This window comes from Amblyomma mixtum, chromosome 1, assembly GCF_055824585.1.
Source record: "Amblyomma mixtum isolate Tamu chromosome 1, ASM5582458v1, whole genome shotgun sequence".
Classification (NCBI taxonomy): domain Eukaryota; kingdom Metazoa; phylum Arthropoda; class Arachnida; order Ixodida; family Ixodidae; genus Amblyomma; species Amblyomma mixtum.
Window position 1 is genome coordinate 142,557,227 of NC_143012.1, and position 17,726 is coordinate 142,574,952.

Below are 17,726 nucleotides of genomic sequence, written 5' to 3' on the forward strand. Positions count from 1 at the left end.
TTTTCTCTTGAAGCAACCGGAAAGACGGAAAGGCTGTTGTCTTGGATTTGTATACTTGATTATTATTTCTCTTTTCTTTCCCTCAATTCTCACTCTTTTTCTTCTGAGCCTATTCCTTAGTTTTATCTGCGTGTTTTGCGATGTGAACTAAAAGTGCCGTATGCTTTTACTTGACTCATTCCTCCGGGCACTGCCCCACAAGCCATCCATTGGCTTAATCAGGCCTTATATGTACCATGACATTCAACCAATAAATAATTTACTATTATTATTTTTTAATGCCGAATTAGATGATCAATTAATTTATACTACCAAATAAGCATTTCAATTTTGGTTTGAAGTAGCAGTAATGATAAAATGTTTAGGGGAATCCCCCAAGGTGGAGTAAATTTGTTATAAGGGAGTAATTACTCATTGGCATCCACCCAAGCGCAGCCATATGGCTACAAAGGAAAGCTATACAGCTTTCTCAGAAACTTCGTAGTTAAAGAAAAATTCGTCCTGGTCCGGGGTTCGAACCCGGGACCACCGCTTCACCGGAGCAGTCGCTCTACCAACTGAGCTAACCGGGACGGCAAGCATATGGTAGGGCGAGAGAGAATTGATCAATAACTCGAAGTGGGAACAGTGTTGATCAAATGTTTAGGGGAATCCCCCAAGGTGGAGTAAATTTGTAATAAGGAAGTAATTACTCATTGGCATCCACCCAAGCGCAGCCATATGGCTACAAAGGAAAGCTATACAGCTTTCTCAGAAACTTCGTAGTTATAGAAAAATTCGTCCTGGTCCGGGGTTCGAACCCGGGACCACCGCTTCACCGGAGCAGTCGCTCTACCAACTGAGCTAACCGGGACGGCAAGCATATGGTAGGGCGAGAGAGAATTGATCAATAACTCGGAGTGGGCGCGGCGGAAGCACAAGGAATATGCGTCTTACAAGCCCCTTCTTGTTTCTTATCCAGGCCGTGCACTTCATCGTTGTGAAGCTTTCACCAGGCGAAATATGCTTCGGTTTTCCTGTCGAAGCGACCGAGGCTCACGTTTTCTTGACCAACCAGTCAGCGGAAAACACCTGCGGAACTGAAAATCCGGACCTGCCCGCCTGGAATCTACCACACGCTGATTATCACCAGCCACCATCATCTACGTCACCAGCTCCGACGGGTATAAAGACGGACCTGCGGTGCAGCCTTGTCAGTGGGCGCGGCGGAAGCACAAGGAATATGCGTCTTACAAGCCCCTTCTTGTTTCTTATCCAGGCCGTGCACTTCATCGCTGTGAAGCTTTCACCAGGCGAAATATGCTTCGGTTTTCCTGTCGAAGCGACCGAGGCTCACGTTTTCTTGACCAACCAGTCAGCGGAAAACACCTGTGGAACTGAAAATCCGGACCTGCCCGCCTGGAATCTACCACACGCTGATTATCACCAGCCACCATCATCTACGTCACCAGCTCCGACGGGTATAAAGACGGACCTGCGGTGCATCCTTGTCAGTGGGCGCGGCGGAAGCACAAGGAATATGCGTCTTACAAGCCCCTTCTTGTTTCTTATCCAGGTGAGGGACAGGCGTCCTGTCCACGTTTACCATAGCGATGATGCCTTTCTTTTGCTTCTGCCGTGCCCACGGCCCCTGAGCGTAGTGCTTTTGGCGATTTACCATTGTTTCGTGGACTTGCTTTGTTCTTGTGGTGACGTCGAACTTAATCCTGGACCTGGCACTGAAACTATGTTTACACAAATTCTAGCTGAACTGAATGTCCTAAAGCAAACCACGCAGTCAGTACATCAACAACTTGGCGAAACAAATAACAGGATAGCTGCTATCGAAGGAAAACTGGACGGATTGACTTCTACTGTTACATCTTATTCACAGAGAGTCGACGAAATGCAAAAAACTGTGGAAACTTTGCTTCGTAAGGTTGACGACTTAGAAAACAGAAGCAGGAGAAATAATCTAATTGTCTACGGTGTGCCAGAAAAAAATGACGAGCAGCACCAGGACCTAGAGGCAATTGTGTCTGAAAAAATTCTCAACGACATACTGAAGGTGCCTAATGTAGCTATCGAGCGAATTCACAGACTTGGAAGACCTGCTGAAAACAAATGCCGCCCACTAATCTTTAAACTGTTGAACGGAAGGGACAAGGGAAGGATCCTTCAAAACTGCAGCAAGCTAAAAAACACGAAATACGTGATCTGGGAAGACTTTTCGCCACGTGTTCAGTCAATACGTAAGAAGCTTTGGGACAGCGCCCAACAGCAAAAAGCAAATGGTGCGAAAATCGGGCTCTTTTTTGACAAGATAAAGATCAACGGAAAACTGTTCCGATGGGATGAAACTCTCGAGGAAAGAGTGCCCGTAAATGATCCCTGACCAGTCTGTTCGGACGCTCGCAAATATCACAGACATGCGCAGACTGTGAAGTTACCCAGCCAATGCCTCGAAGTCCGCCCCACTGCGGTCCCTTTTTCTTTGTTGAACATTAATGCCAGAAGCATATGGAATAAATGAGATGACTTAGAAGGTCTTCTTATCACACACGACGCAGAAATCACAATCATAACCGAGACTTGGTTGAACGAAGCTATTCCTGATTCAGAAGTAATACCCAACACTCATGAGATAGTACGGCACGACCGTAGCGGAAGGGGAGGGGGCGTAGCCATAGCTATAAAAAAGGGACTAGATTACACAGTTATTCCTCATAACACAGGCATCGAAATGGTTTGGATATTGCTTCGGTTTAACAATTTGAACATTTTTATTGGTTCTGTGTATAGACCCCCGGATGCAGACGTCTCGGTTCTAGAACGACTGCACGAATTTTTGTTAGAACATGGTAAAAAATATGCTTATGTAATGATGTGTGGTGACTTTAATTTACCAAAAATCAACTGGGAACTTCTGCGTACTGTAGCTTCATGTCAAAATTCTGATCTTTTGCTTGATATCGCCTTTGCATTTAATTTAAAGCAGGTCGTGCAGGGGCCGACACGTACTGCATCAGGTTCAAGCTCCCTTCTAGACCTTGTGTTTGTTACCGATACTATTGAAAAACTTGGCTTCTCCGTTGAAATCATACCAGGCATTTCTGATCACAAAGCTGTACTCTTCAAAAGTAACATGATGCGACCGCCTGTCCGTGAGTTAAGAAAACCATTTCTTGACTTCAACAATGCCCTAGACGAAAGTATCTTAGATTTATTGGAACAAGACTACGATGAATTCGTTGAGAAACACGCGGCTGGTCTCATGAAAGTTAATGACCTATGGGTGCACTTCAAGTCTATTGTACACAAATGTATCACAAGATACGTGCCGACTAAACTTAGAAAAATGAATCGCAGTAGTCCCTGGATTACTCGCGAACTGCTCCAGCTCAAGCGTCGTATCAAGCGTCTAGGATCCAAGCGCTTTAAAACAGGGCACGTTTCCCTGCGGTCACTTCGCACAGAGTTGCGCATGAAAATTAAACAGTCTAAGTACACTTTTTTTAACGTTAAAATGCATAACTTTCTCACCGCAGACCCACACAAATTTTGGATACACTTAACAAAGAAGAAGGATACAGTTAGTAAAATTCGTTTGAACAACAGAGAAAGTAAGGATCCTTACGACATTGCATCAGCTTTCAATAATTACTTTTCTTCAGTGTTTTCTACTGACAGTAGGCAGGAGCCTGAATTTCGATCCACGTGCCTTATCTTACCAGACCTACAAATATCTGTCGAAGGAGTTTTTGCAGCTCTACTCAATTTAGACAAAAAGAAGTCTCCTGGGCCCGATTGCATCCCAAATGCGTTTCTCTCCCGCTACGCAGAATGGTGCGCGAAATATCTTGTCATCATTTACAATGAGTCTTTTAAATTCAGAAGTTCCGGCTGACTGGAAGACTGCAAAGGTCATCCCTATCCACAAATCGGGTGACAAACTTTGTGTAAACAACTACAGGCCAGTTTCACTCCTGTGTACCTCGGGTAAGGTTATGGAGCATTTCATTTTCAAGCACTTGATTTCTTTTCTAGAAAACAGTAACTTCTTTTCTAGTAACCAGCATGGGTTTCGGCGTGGCCTGTCCACCGTAACACAACTAATTCACACAACCAATGAACTTTTGGCGTGCATTGATCAGGGTGGGCAAGTAGATGCAATATTTCTCGACTTTGCGAAGGCCTTTGATCGCGTTTCGCACCGTAATCTAATAATAAAACTCAGACATCTATTACAAAATCAGCGTCTTGTTCAATGGCTCGATTCCTACCTCTCTGAACGGCACCAGTACGTCCAGATCTCAGGTTCCAATTCTATGCCAGCTCCAGTTCTCTCAGGAGTACCCCAGGGCTCCGTTCTCGGTCCACTATTGTTCCTTATTTACTTAAACGACTTAAACTTCGACTCCCCTGTAAGGTGCCGTTTTTTCGCTGACGACTGCGTTGTATATCTGCCTATTCAAAATGCGGAGGATCACCACGTGCTGAATGACTACCTTTCAGAGGTCTCAAGGTGGTGCCTAGTCTGGCAAATGTCACTAAACACGTCTAAGTGCTCAAAAATGACATTTACGCGTAAAAAAGTGCGCTCTTAATTACACATACACAATTAACGGTGCAGCTGTCTCCCCCGTAAACGAATACAAATACTTGGGGGTTGTATTCAATAGTAACTTGACTTGGAGTTCGCACATCGGGCATATAGTCTCAAAGGCGTCCAACAGGCTTTGGCTGTTAAGAAACCGTCTAAGGCACTGCACATCTAAAACTAAATTAGCAGCTTACACTGCACTCGTACGGCCATTACTGGAATACGCAGATGTGGTTTGGGATCCGCACATCCAAGTAGATGTACAGCGCATTGAAGGCGTTCAAAGGAAGGCGCTTAGATTTGTCTACAACGCATATGGATGGCACGTTTCGGTTACTAATCTATTGAGGCAATCTGAACTGCAGACACTTCAATCTCGTCGCAAGTTGCACCGTCTAAAAATGTTGCATGGGATTGTTAATAACTTAACAAACATTCATTTTGAGACCTACATGGCATACAACACTTCACGACCAACGCGCAATAAACACAATTTGACAATCATGGTGCCACGGTGCCGAACGAAAGCGTATCAGTTTTCTTTTTTTCCAAGAACGATATTGGAATGGAACGGGCTTCCGTGTGACGTGGTCCGTTTGACAGATCAGAAGTCTTTTTTATCTGCTGTCATATCGTCATTTTAAGCGCAGTGTATTCATTCATGCTCTTTTGTTTGCTTTCTTTTGTATGTTTTGGTAACCGAGTGCATTTAACCTTGCTCTTTGTCTTTCTATAAAACCCTGTGTGTTAGCTTTTGCTTCTTTATTCGCATTTTTACTTGCTTTGTTTTGTCGCGATGTACGATGTACCCTTGTACCACTCCTGCCTTGGCCACCAAATGGAGGCTGGCAGTATTGAATAAAATAAAATAATAATAAAATAAAATAAGTGGGAACAGTGTTGATCAAATGTTTAGGGGAATCCCCCAAGGTGGAGTAAATTTGTAATAAGGAAGTAATTACTCATTGGCATCCACCCAAGCGCAGCCATATGGCTACAAAGGAAAGCTATACAGCTTTCTCAGAAACTTCGTAGTTAAAGAAAAATTCGAAAAAATACCCCGGACCAGGACGAATTTTTCTTTAACTACGAAGTTTCTGAGAAAGCTGTATAGCTTTCCTTTGTAGCCATATGGCTGCGCTTGGGTGGATGCCAATGAGTAATTACTCCCTTATTACAAGTGGCAGTAATATACTCAGAAATCGATGGGCATCAACATCGAAGGCGAGCCCTGTTTTTAAAATGTTTAATTATCGATGTGGTTTGAAATACCGATATCAAAACGTATTTGAAAGCTTAGTTGTCTTTCTTGCATTACCTAATTAGAAAATGGGTTCGCTATGCATGGTATGATTGCCGAAATGAATTAACTTCTACACCGTCCAACACAATAACTACACCCTATATTTTATGCATAATCCTTTGAGGCATGCCGTCTATGATTGTGAATTCAAAGTTTAAATCCTTTTTTCGAAGCGTGTAGGGCTTTTTTTCACGGAGCCAGTGATAGTGGAAACGTTTGAAATTTCTGCTAAACAGAATGGGAAGGAGAGTTCGAGCTTATAAGAAAGGAACCCTTTTCGAAAACAAGAAATACAGATCGACGTCTTGAAGTTCTCTTGTGCGCCCAGGGAAGGCTGCCTGAAGCTGTAACTGTCTTATTCTCTCACAAGGTGCAGAGTTTTACTGAAGAACATAGTAGTTGATGTTCATTGCGGAAGCGGCTTCGGGTGACAAAGAATAAAATTAATTTGGCGTAAGTCTGCTTTTTAATGAATAAGACCTGAAATTCCGCGAGCGTGGAAGTGCGCTCTATGCTCGAATTATTGAAGATTATGAGAAATTTATCTGATTTTTGTCAAATAGGCTTTTGCAAATATGCACATAGTGATGTTCAGACTCGTCGCGACAGTAGAATGTAATGCGCTTCTGACAGCGAAAACAAAAGCGAGGGATGCCATTTATGGCCTCCTCTTCCGGCCTTTTATTTGCCCTGTAGTTTGGTAAAATACATAAATAAGTAAACGTGTAATTGAATAAATATCAGCTCCTGTGGTCAAACTCACATTTCCCCCTTTGTCGTCATTGAATTAATTTACCCATGTGTTTTAAATTAGCCCGCGTTTGTACGGTCATCGCGTGTAATTCTGTCTGCCGCTTATTTTTTTTTAATTAGTATAGTGTGCTGCCCATTAGCCTTTCCAGGCTTCCTATATACTGGGCAAACCTGCAGTATGATTCTGGGGAATTGGACACGTGCCCGCAGAACTGCGACTTCCCGTGCAGGCACGAACGTTATTCAGCCGGGCTAGCGGATTCTGCGTTTCCCCGATTGGACTTTACCTTCATCCTCAAGTGATCCGAGGAAAAGATAGTGTTGTATGCAGTTTCGGCAAAGGTTCTAGTTGAGCCAGCATTCGCCGAATGAATTAGTTCACCAACACCACCCTCCTGCGTTAACCAGAGCCAAGGAAGCACATTTAATCCCGCCAAAGAAACTATCGAATAGCCCTACCCTCCTTGAATCTACATAGATCTCGGTTTTCGCGTTTGCGTCGAAGTGGTCAAGGACGGATGGCGAATGTAAGCAAGGCTTCAGATCTGGGAATGCTTCACGTTGTGCTCTGTGCCATTAAATGGCACATCTGGCTTCGTTAGCTGGGTCAAGGGTTCCGCGCTTCGCGAAAGGCTATTAAGAAACTGTCTGTTACATGTTTTACGAATTGGAAAAACAGCGCAATCAAAGACGAGACACAAGAGAAGAACAAAACACCAGCGCTGGTGTTTTGTCCTTCTCTTGTGTCTCGTCTTTGATTGCGCTGTTTTTCCAATTCGTAAAACATGTACCAACCAGCCCGTATTTGCCCTCTTCTGTTACATGTTCACAGTCCAAAAAGTGCGCTTACGCTTTCTTCATACACTGCCGTGGAAATTTTGCTCTAGCGGAACTTTTATGCTGGTTCGGACGTCCTCTATCGTTGCTTACGATTTTGTCTAGAAAGAGCAGCTCCTTCTAAGCGAGGTAGCACTTCTCTGGCTTCAGAACCCTGCTGACTTGATTGAATTTAGCCCTGTGCGAAGCCGCAGATGATTGTGAAAATTTGCAGTGAAAACGAAGATATCGTTAAGAATACGAGACAATTCTGCCACTTGTGTCATGTCATTAAAGTGTCCATTAAACGATGTAAGGTGTCTGAGGCAATGCAAAGTAAAAATGACGTCACCATAAACATGAACAGATCATCCGGCATGGTGAAGGCAGTCTTCTCTCCAACTCTCCCATCGATCTCGATTTGCCAATGCCCCCTCTTTAGACCACTATAAGTAAAATGCATGGCTTTAGAAAGGCGGCATAGAATATCGTCGATCCGCTGTAGGGGGCGGACATCCTCCATGCTTATGCTGTTGAGTCGATAGTAACCGACGCAGAACCGGAGAATGCCGTCCTTCTTTCACATGAGCATTACAAGCGTGGCCACGGGTTCTTCGATGGCTTGACGACACCGTCGCGCACCAATATCTCTGCTTGGCTCCGGATGGCTTAGCGCACACGCATCGACGCACGGTAGTGGCTTTGGCGGAGAGGGAGGATGTCTTCGATGTTTAGCAAAGATAAGTTCCTTGAATCTCTGAGGAGGAAGAAAAGCCTCCGCTCTAACTTCGAACGAGATCTCTGAGATGTTCTTGTCAGTGGTGCTGCAGCGCTCGCTTATATGTAGAATACTGCAAACCATAAAGCCCCAAGCGGGAGTGGGGAATAATACCGTGTACCATCGTTACAAAATGCTAAATATAGGGATCTGTAACGGCATTAAAAAAGCATGAACAGGAGCAAATACTGAAAAGAAATTATGCCTAATCAGCAACAAAAGTTAACACTCAAAAGCTCATTCTGTCGTAGAGAGCACATTTTCGCACGCAAACTCAAGAGATGGTAGATTATTCCAATTGGGTGTAGTTGTGGGAAGAACGAATATTTAAAGGTGTTTCTGCGGGCAAATTTTAGGAGTACGGTAATGTCTTGTGACTCTAGATGATAAAGGCTGCATGTACGTTGAAGGGTTAAGGTGGAACTGATCATAATAGAGTTTAAATAAAAAAATTTAACCCCGCAAGGTTTGCCAAGCATTCTAAGTACTTGACGTTATTGATTCTGATCAACTCAGACGTGGAATCATGGCGATGGTAGCGATCGCATATGAAGCAAACTGATGATCTTTGTATTCATTCAAGCTTATGATTGTCTTTTTTAGTGAAAATATCCCAAACTTCGCAGGCGTATGCAATCGAGATCTGCTTAACTCTTTCGCTACCGCAGAAAAATGGACGGTTTGGAGTGTACGGAAAGAAAAATTTTTTTCACAAGAACTAATACACCCAGCACATATTGCAATGCATGAAATTGTAGCTTATTAGTTACACTTCTGAATGAAACAAACAGAAGAGTTGTGTGTGCGAAAGTAAATGAACATTTATTTGTGAAATTTGCTAAAAACACAAAAAAAGTATATAGCAAAAACAAAAATTACCGGCTGCTCTAAGCCAGAACTTGATTACAGGAAAACTGGAATATACACACTGTTGCACATGTTTATAGCTGTCAGTATTCACAGTTTCAGCTATGAGAAAAATTTAGTGCACTTTCCATGGCCTGTCAAGTCAGGGGTCATGACTGTGGTGCCACTGTGAAGAGGAATCAGGGGTGAAGATGTGATGCAGAGGTAGAGTGACAAGTGCTTCACATAAGGTTTTATCTTTGTTCCTCCCTTGTTCTCTGATAGCCGAGCTTGCAGTTTCTTCTTTTTTTAATTTTTTTCGATTGGTGTTGAATGGATTCTATGGGAGGATTGGGGGCGTGAACTTCATTTCCCTCATCATACCCGAAGATTTCTTGAATGAGCTGCTCCCTGCAAGCCAGCTGATAAAATTTGGCATTTTAGGCAAGCTCTAAAACATCAGAATCAATGAAATAAGTTTTAGCGATGTGGTTCGAAAGCCAGGACACTTTCCAAGTTTTGCCAATAGATGCTGCCGTCACTGAATCATCCAGGTCCGTTACGTGCAAAAAAACGAACAAAAAAAGCGAAAAACCAATTTTGAGAAATGATTTTTGATGGCAGAGGGCCAGAATAGATTATTCTGGTATTTCAGTAGAAATAAAGTCTCGGCAGGTCAACAATTCCAATGTATATGATGATTCCAATGAACATCAGCATCTCCAACAGATTCACGTCTTCCCATGAGCCGTCATGCCGAACTTGCTGAAAATCTTCATCCATGCATACTTATTAGTGTTTCTGCACACGGTCTTCATAATTTCCGCCGTGAAGAGCATCAAAAAAAAGTCGAGAAGTCGAGCTAATCTCCGAGCGCCGCTCCGCAGCGATGTGCCGATATGGACACCTAGCTGTCGTCTTGGTTGAAAAACGCGACGCGACCTTGAGCATTTGGCAAACTGCCTTCGCCATATGTTGTCAAGACCCTGAAGCACAAAAATAAACCACTCTCATCAATTACAAACCGTATCAACCGCAGAAAACCCACAGCGAACGAAAACAGAACTTACATGCAAGTACGCGCTGACGTTCCAGGCTCCCGAGGCGAAGTCTCGCTGTCGAAACCGAAATCCAACGCTTGTACATTGTTGCCCGACTAATAACCGCTGCTTTCGTCGCAAAAAACGAAACCGAAACCGGCCGACGTACTCGGTGTCAGCTTTCGTTTTCGAGGAGCGCACGGCGACGCGGACGCCATTTTCTCCGGCTGACGCCGCTGCGGCCGTTCAAAGTTTTATTTTTCACGGCGCCCCCTCATCTCAAAACACTGAAACCAAGGCTGCAATCGAAAGAGCAGTTGTTGAGCTCGCTAGCTAGATGGCGGAGCGCATACACGACTCTCCAAAATGAGCTTTTTTGTGCGGGCGATTTGAATCGATCATATGCGATCGATGGCCTATGGCGCGGTAGCGAAAGAGTTAACGCGTTATAGGGCAGGAGCTTTCCTTCGGAGGGACAGTATAGAGCTTGCGGCGAGCAGAAGAGCAGACACTAGTAATATAAGTTGATAATCTGAACTGGTTTGTAATTGTTGCGTCCAGGTTTTTGAAATAGTCAGTTTCAAATATCGGGGCGTGCTTGATCGTGTATTGTTAAGGAAAACGAGATTTTCTGTTGGCGATGACCATGAAAATAATTTTATCAAGATTAAGTTTCGCATTCCAGAGATCACACCATTGAGAAACAGCCTTAAGACTTTCATTAGGCACAAACTGATCATTTATGTTATTAACAAACTTCAACAGCAAGCAGTCATCGGCGAATAATAGAATTGTTAAAGGGAGACACTTTTGTTAAAAGGAGACAGAAGCACTTTTTTTGAAAATCAGGCTGGTAGCGGCGTCTTATAGTTTTCCATGCTGTATACTGGAATATCGCATCCAAATAAGGCAAAAACAAGCGCGAATTGCCTTTTTTAGCCGAAATACGCGGCCTGTGCCGCGGGGCACGCCGCGCGGCGCGCCGCCGCCCGTGATTGGTCAAGAGAGGTCGTGACGTCACTTTGAGGACTGGAGAAGCTGCCGATGCGGATCCGGCGCTGCGTTGAGTGCAGATCGCAGCTTTCCATGTCGTTGTAAAAGCGAATACGGCGACTATTTTTTTACTGACCTCCGAAGAAAAGGATACTACAGTTTGCTCATTCCACGTATCGCCTGAAACCAAAAAAGACAAGCAAAAAATTCTACGCCTAGCAGAAGCGTACGCCAGCGTCACAGACGCGATGCAGACCATACGTAAAAGGTGCCGGCACAACCTCGGCTTGTATTCTCGGAAAGGAAGGCGTGCGAACAATACTCAAGTCAATTACCACCACCGGACGCCTCCTGGCTCGCCCGGGAGAGCGTCATCCTAAAGAAAAGGCCCAAAGCACTGTGTACAAAAAATCCTGTTCTCAGTACCCGGCGTTGCAGGTTCGGGGAAGAAAGTATTTGAAGCAAACGATGAAGGAGCACACAGTTGATGTCAAAATTAGCGAAGCGCAGTGGCCAAGCACTGCGAGGCATGTGACCACAGGATAGTGACGCAATCATTCTGCGCTGGAAACCAAGTCAAATACATCGGCACAAGGCAGCTGCTTCACTCGTGGCGCGTTCAGCAGATGCCAGAAAATATTAATCGCTGCCTCGGAAACGTTCGCCCTTCCTAGATTTGCAGTTTAGGTTCAGTGAAGTAGTTGCCAACTATATGTGTGTTTAAAAGCCAAGCTAGCTGCAACTCGCCCGCTGCCACAACTTGATGAGGAAACCGAGTAAGGTTGCGGTGTTTTTTTGCAAAAACTCGGTTGGCATTCATTTCTCTCATAAATTTGCATCCGAAATCAACGTCGAACGCTTTGATTTTAATCGCTAAGCTACGATTAAACGAGATGCCGCATATGAAGAGCTTCGATGCTTGATTGCTTTGCTTTATTGGGCTTTGCTCTGCTTGCTTGCTTGGACACGTCGAACCGAGTACAAAATCCCTAACCGAGCCTTGCGGAGCACGTCTCAGGTGGTCTGGCCATCACCTAAGCTGAGGAGAGCGACACATGCTTAAGCCTCTATAAGGTTTCTTCAGGGGCTAAGTGAGCATGTTTCTACTTTTAAAAGAGCTAGGCGCTTCTTCGGAATGGTGACACGCCTCTCTCGCGCGAGAAAATCGAAGGAACTGTGTCACGGCTCAGCCGCGCCTTTTCGACAGAAATCTCCAGAGGTCACATTAGGGACAAGCTCTGCGTGTAGCCGCTCTTACAAAAGTGCTTCGAGCAGAGTAGGCTTGCTTTGGCCAGCTTGAATTCTTCGTCAGAGCAGCGAGCGCTTGCGCTGCGAGCTTATGATCTTGCGAAAAGCAGTGGAAGACGACGCAGTCTCGGCCGTATTTGTTCATGGACACGAAAGCAGAGTAGTACCTCGTGTTGAATCTGGTTCTCAAGGTCGGCTGACATGCTTTGTAGGTCACAACGCACGCAGCACAAGAAAAAAACGCGCGCTGAAAGCTCGCTCGGGTGCGCCGAAGTATCCCCGGCTCCTCAACGTGACGTCACGTTGGCCGACATGGACGATGTTTCCCTCTCCGCTGTTCTCCTCTCCTACGTTCGAGCGGGGCGCGGGAGATTTGAACATCGCGTTTTAAATTTTTGATTGCGCCACTGTTTTGGCCAAAATCGAAAAAATAATTCTATAGACGTGATCAGCACTCACACGACTTCAAAGCCCTAAAAAATTAGCTGATTCGAAAGCCGCCTCAGTATCTCTTTAATGCAGGTGGACAAGTCGATCACGTAAATTAAGCAAAGTAGGAGACCTATGACACTGCCCTGCTGAACACCGCAGTTTACAGAGAGAACTTCTAACTAATGACCTTTGAAATCAACGAATTGTTGGCGCATGTCTAGATATGACGATATCCACTTGACTACAATACCAAGGAATCCCAGCCTGTCAAGTTCATATAATAGACCGTAATGCGTGACCCTATCGAAAGCGCTGCTAAAATTCAGGAATATATAGTCAGTTCCACCGGAACTATCTAGAACAGACGAAAGTGAATGAATTGTTGAAACTAGTTGTGTGGTTGTCGAGAAGCCCTTGCGAAAATCATGCTTGAAGGGAGAGAGAATGTTCTGTGTATCTAGGAAATCGGTTATGTGGTTTGTAATCATGTGCTCCATGAATTTGCATGGTGTGCAGGTGAGTGATATCGGACTGGAGTTACTTAACTGATTGCGGTTCTCATTATTAAATACAGGCACAGCACGCGCGAGCCTCCAGTAAGCCCGAACGACGTTGCTAGAAAAAGATAAACGAAAGATAACAGCAAAAACAGCGCAAGTGATTCGGCATGCCGACGTAGAAAGGAATTTGGAATGCCGTCAGAACCGCACGATTATTTGGGCTTCAGATTGAGGAGCATTGAAAAAATACCCTCACATATTATGAAATCCGTGTTGATAACTGCTCGTGATACTACAGCAAATGGGTAGGGGACGGGAAACTCAGAAGACGGACTGAATCTGAGAAAATGAGAGTAGTGTCGCCGGTCAGCGTGTGGCAGTGGTGCGGCGAGACTTCTGCTGGCTAGTCGAAGAAAGCGGAAGTGTCTCTAATGTCGGCCATTCCGTCCAGAAAAAGCAATCGTCATTGCTCTGCTCAGGTGTAGATGTTCTTCGCTAAAGTTTGGCACGAGGGCATGAGATTGTCCTTCCGACTGCCAGTCCTCGGTCTAAAATCGACTGCGTGCTTCCGTCGATGATCCCTTCAAGTTTCTCGGCATTACTGGCACTCACCAGGACTTAGACGCTTCGCTGCGGTGGGACACTCATTTCTTGATAAAAGACAACCAGAGCCGCGGGATGCACCATGGTTTTCTTAGAAGGTATTGCTTCATCCGACTATAGTTTGATGAGGCCAGATCTAAGGTCGGTGACAGTTGGATGTTCAGTGAAAAAATCGATGTCTAAGCTTAGTCGCGGGAAGACTAGCGCAAAACTACGATGCTGGATAAATGTGCCCGTTGGTAGGTACTCTCAGTGCGTCATCCCGATGGCGCTTTCAGGTGTACTCTACCACGGTGTGCATTTTCGGCTGTCCTATGCGGTTGTGACTTTCTTGAGCTGCGCAGCGAAGGGTCCACTTGTAATGAAATAGTCCGGTCCAGGGTCAATAGAGCAGTTGTTTTACGACCGTCGATACCTACGTCTAAGTCGGAGGTTATTACTCTCGAATTGAATTTTGTTCTCTGTGTCGCATCATGCCTTTCTCGGGAGTTCCTATAGCGGCTGGGTCGAGTGATTGTCGTTTTTGAAGCAGAGCTGTCACATATAAGTTGCACCCATCTCTGTCGGGCTGAAACTCGTCCGAAGCGTTACCGCAGTGGGTCGGTGTGGCGTTTCATTGTCGGCGCTGCAGCATCTTCTTTGTTTCATAGTGAAGCAACCTAAGCTCCAAAGGTCGCTTTTTAAGTTTCCCCTACAGTGGCTTAGGGACCTTCTACAGATGGCTGCTGCTTATGTGCGGCACGGTGAAGCGAAGCGTGCGATTGATGGCAATGTTGACCGGGCTGACCGCTAGGCACGTAGTCCTCTGGAAGCTGGTAGTCTCTTTATTGTGGTCGTTCGCCCGACGTCATTCGTCGGAACATCATAGGAAAAACGACGAAGTATTCGCCTGTATATATAACGACCAAAGATGTGGCCGGCGTAGACGCAATTGAAGCACAGCGGCCGGTCGTTAGCTTGGTGGTTTAGCATGTTTTAATATTTTTTCTCTCCGCACCAGCGGGCTGTGTGTTCGTAGTCATACCTCCCGAGGTATTGTAGGAATTGTTCTCATCTATTGACCTTTGCCTTAACACTTCCATAAAGGTGATTCCATGCTCATGTGCAGGTGAACTCCGCTACCAAGTACAAGACAGTGATAGCACGTATATCCTCACGGACGAACAGTACACCGAGAAGGCCAGAAAAGCAGTTTCCAACCAGGCCATGAAGGTAAGTGGCAGCGTTAAAGAATTTCTTGGATGTTGCGAGCAGTGGTGAAAGATATTAGGAGATATTATAGATGTAGATATCTGCATCGATGGCATTATTGTTTTGAATAAAGCATGAGTGCCCTTGGAGTGCACGCTTCTGAGTAGTTGAGCGCGACGTCTTCCATGTCGGCAGGTTTGCAAACCTTGATACAACCGATGATCGAAGTGCACAAAACAGGAAGAGCAAATAATAGACGCCTTCAGCGTACCGTGTACAATGTTACCGTTACCGGAGTACCGCGAGCCCGCCCACCGCCAGTCCGCACGCGTTGATTGGTTCCGACACACCAGGTGAGCACTCAGGATGGATGTCTGGATGGAGTATAGGAGCGTCGCCATTAAAACTGGATGGTGGCAAAAGCCACCATGCTGAGCTTTTCTTTATATTTATTTAACGGAGCTATAAATTCGTATATAATTACGCAGCCGCAGCCTACGCTTCACGATCGGTGGTCGGTCATGTGACTACTGACGTCATACCAGAGCGAGAGATGGGGCACCAAGTCGGCTCTTCAGCGCGCCGCAGCTAGAACTTCGCGGCCGGTCGACCACTTGCGAACGGTGGCAAGCGATTTACGTCATACAAGTTGCAAGAGCTTGCAGGCCTTGCTGCGGTGATGGATGTGTGTTCCAGCGTGTGGTATGACGTCATCCACAGACATCCAGGCGCTATCGGGTGTAGAGAAAAGTAGCGCCTGCTCGCCGGTTCTTCGGTATAGCTATGGAAGACTTCGTGCGCGAGTCAAGATTCTTGTGTTTCGTTACCGTTTAACCTGATAGAGGCTGTGGATATCGAAGATGCTACAAGTTACACCACTTGCTTTGGCATTTATCTAGGCTTCACGGAAGCTATGCCGCAGCAATTTTATATTCGGTTCGAGTTGTAAAAAATTCCCGTGCGCAACCCACTCCTCTATGGGTTAAGCATCAACTACAAAGTAGGCGATGATGGTCCACGGTTTTTGATAAGTTTTCACATCCGCTTTACCTGCGTTTCCCAGAGTAGGCCAAAAACTATCCCAGGCTGCGGCATAATTTTTGATCGGGGCGATCGGAGTAGCCGATCTGACAGGCTGCGCCATCTGGCGAGCAGACAGGCAGCCAATGTTCCAGCTCCTTCAGATAGGCGCCTTGCGGTTCACCAGGTGACGCAGCTTTTCATATTGGCAACTCCGCTGAACTCGAGGAAAAGTTCTGCCTCAGCGGACTGGAGTCCTTTGGCGATTCCACAAAATCAAGAATCGTTCCACAGCTAAAATACTTATAAAAAACGTGGACCATCATAGGCTTTCTTCTGGTTAGTGTTTGAGCATGAATGGCGAGTAGGTTGCGAAGGGGAAAGTTTTAGAACCAGGAACGATAATATGAAACACGCGGTATACGTGCTATCACTGTAAGGCCTGTAACCTCTGCAACGCATATTTCTCAAAACCTACGCAAGATTTTGTCCGATGAGACGACTATACATTCACGATTTTTCCCACTTTGTACCCTCAGTAGTGAGTTGAGTGCAGGTTTCTATAAGTTTCTGGCAAATCTCGTTCCCTCACTGCCGACCACTTCGGCTGTCGCTGGAGAACGCGTGAAAGAAGGGGGCGAGTCTTCGCATCTGGCGTCAAACATGCTCTTTAGTATGCCTTTCGTTAAATTGTGGGCGGGGTAATAAGGAAAATAAAGACGCTGTAATTGTTTCGCTGTAGCTGGTGAGCTATAGTGTAATCGTTTTGGATAAAGCGAGCCGCAGTGAGCAGCCATTCCTGGAGAAAGTTTAGGTTTGGGGAGAGAGGCGGTAATTCTTGGTGGAAAAGTTATTGTGCCGTGATGAAAGGGATGCATGAGGGGCTGTAACAGAGAAATAGGCGCCCTAGAAGAGGGCTCCGGAATAATTTGACCAGCTCGGGTGCGTTAAGGTGCTCTGACATCGTAGCATACACTTTTTTTTCTTTTCCACTTCACTTTCAATGCAAAGGTGAAAAGAGAGGGAGGGGGAAATATGAGGCATAGAGAAAGAGGCGCAGCATTGGTGGGCTTGAGACTCATTTCGGCCATCTTGATTCTTGAACTTCTACTGATATTCCGCAGGGAGCGGAACTTTCACACTTTGAAGGCGTTGCACCAAGTCTACCTGTGCGAGGATTCGATCCAGGGGTCTTGTGAGCAGTCGGTCGCCATAACTGATAGGCCACGTAATTGGTTCTGCGATTAGTGGGGCTACAAGAGAGACGAAAGTTAGCCGCTGCAGCTACTATGCGGGGTGGCAGTGGTAAGCCTCAAAACGATCAATCACGGTAGGGCGATAACCAGCGTAAGTTTGGGCAGGAATTTCACCGCCATTACGAAGTTATGCTACATTTCCTTGCGACACTTCCTGCTGCCTTAACGTAATTACGTAGCCGTCCGCTAGTAGCTAAGACGAGAAATCTCAAGCAATTCAAGAGGTATGTAGCGAAGGCGAGGGAAGAAGACAATATGCGGCATTCACAAGGTGGCCACGTGAAGAGCACAGCCGCAATGGCGTGAGAGGACAGTGGAGAGTGAAGAGTACCAGCACCAGCTCAGAGTGGCAAGGATAGTGGAAA

The 17,726-nt window shown here is 45.6% G+C and overlaps 2 protein-coding genes across 3 annotated transcripts in view; both read left to right on the forward strand.

The window, feature by feature from the left end:
* LOC149367801 (putative 4-coumarate--CoA ligase 1) overlaps positions 1-17,726 on the forward strand; it is a 108,638-nt gene that overhangs the window by 25,376 nt on the left and 65,536 nt on the right. For both annotated transcript variants that reach the window (XM_089557504.1, XM_089557498.1), the window contains one exon: positions 15,003-15,106. In XM_089557504.1, coding sequence (XP_089413630.1) covers positions 15,003-15,106 — 104 coding nt within the window. The remainder of the gene's footprint in view (positions 1-15,002; positions 15,107-17,726) is intronic.
* Positions 968-2,486, forward strand: LOC149367802 (uncharacterized). Its single transcript, XM_089557512.1, has one exon. It carries the CDS (start codon positions 1,223-1,225, stop codon positions 2,372-2,374), a length of 1,152 nt encoding a protein of 383 aa, XP_089413638.1. The 5' UTR covers positions 968-1,222; the 3' UTR covers positions 2,375-2,486.

What these genes read in the sequence shown, in the direction of transcription:
- LOC149367802 (XM_089557512.1), top strand. Translation starts at nt 1,223, where the DNA reads ATGCGTCTTACAAGCCCCTTCTTGTTTCTTATCCAGGCCGTGCACTTC.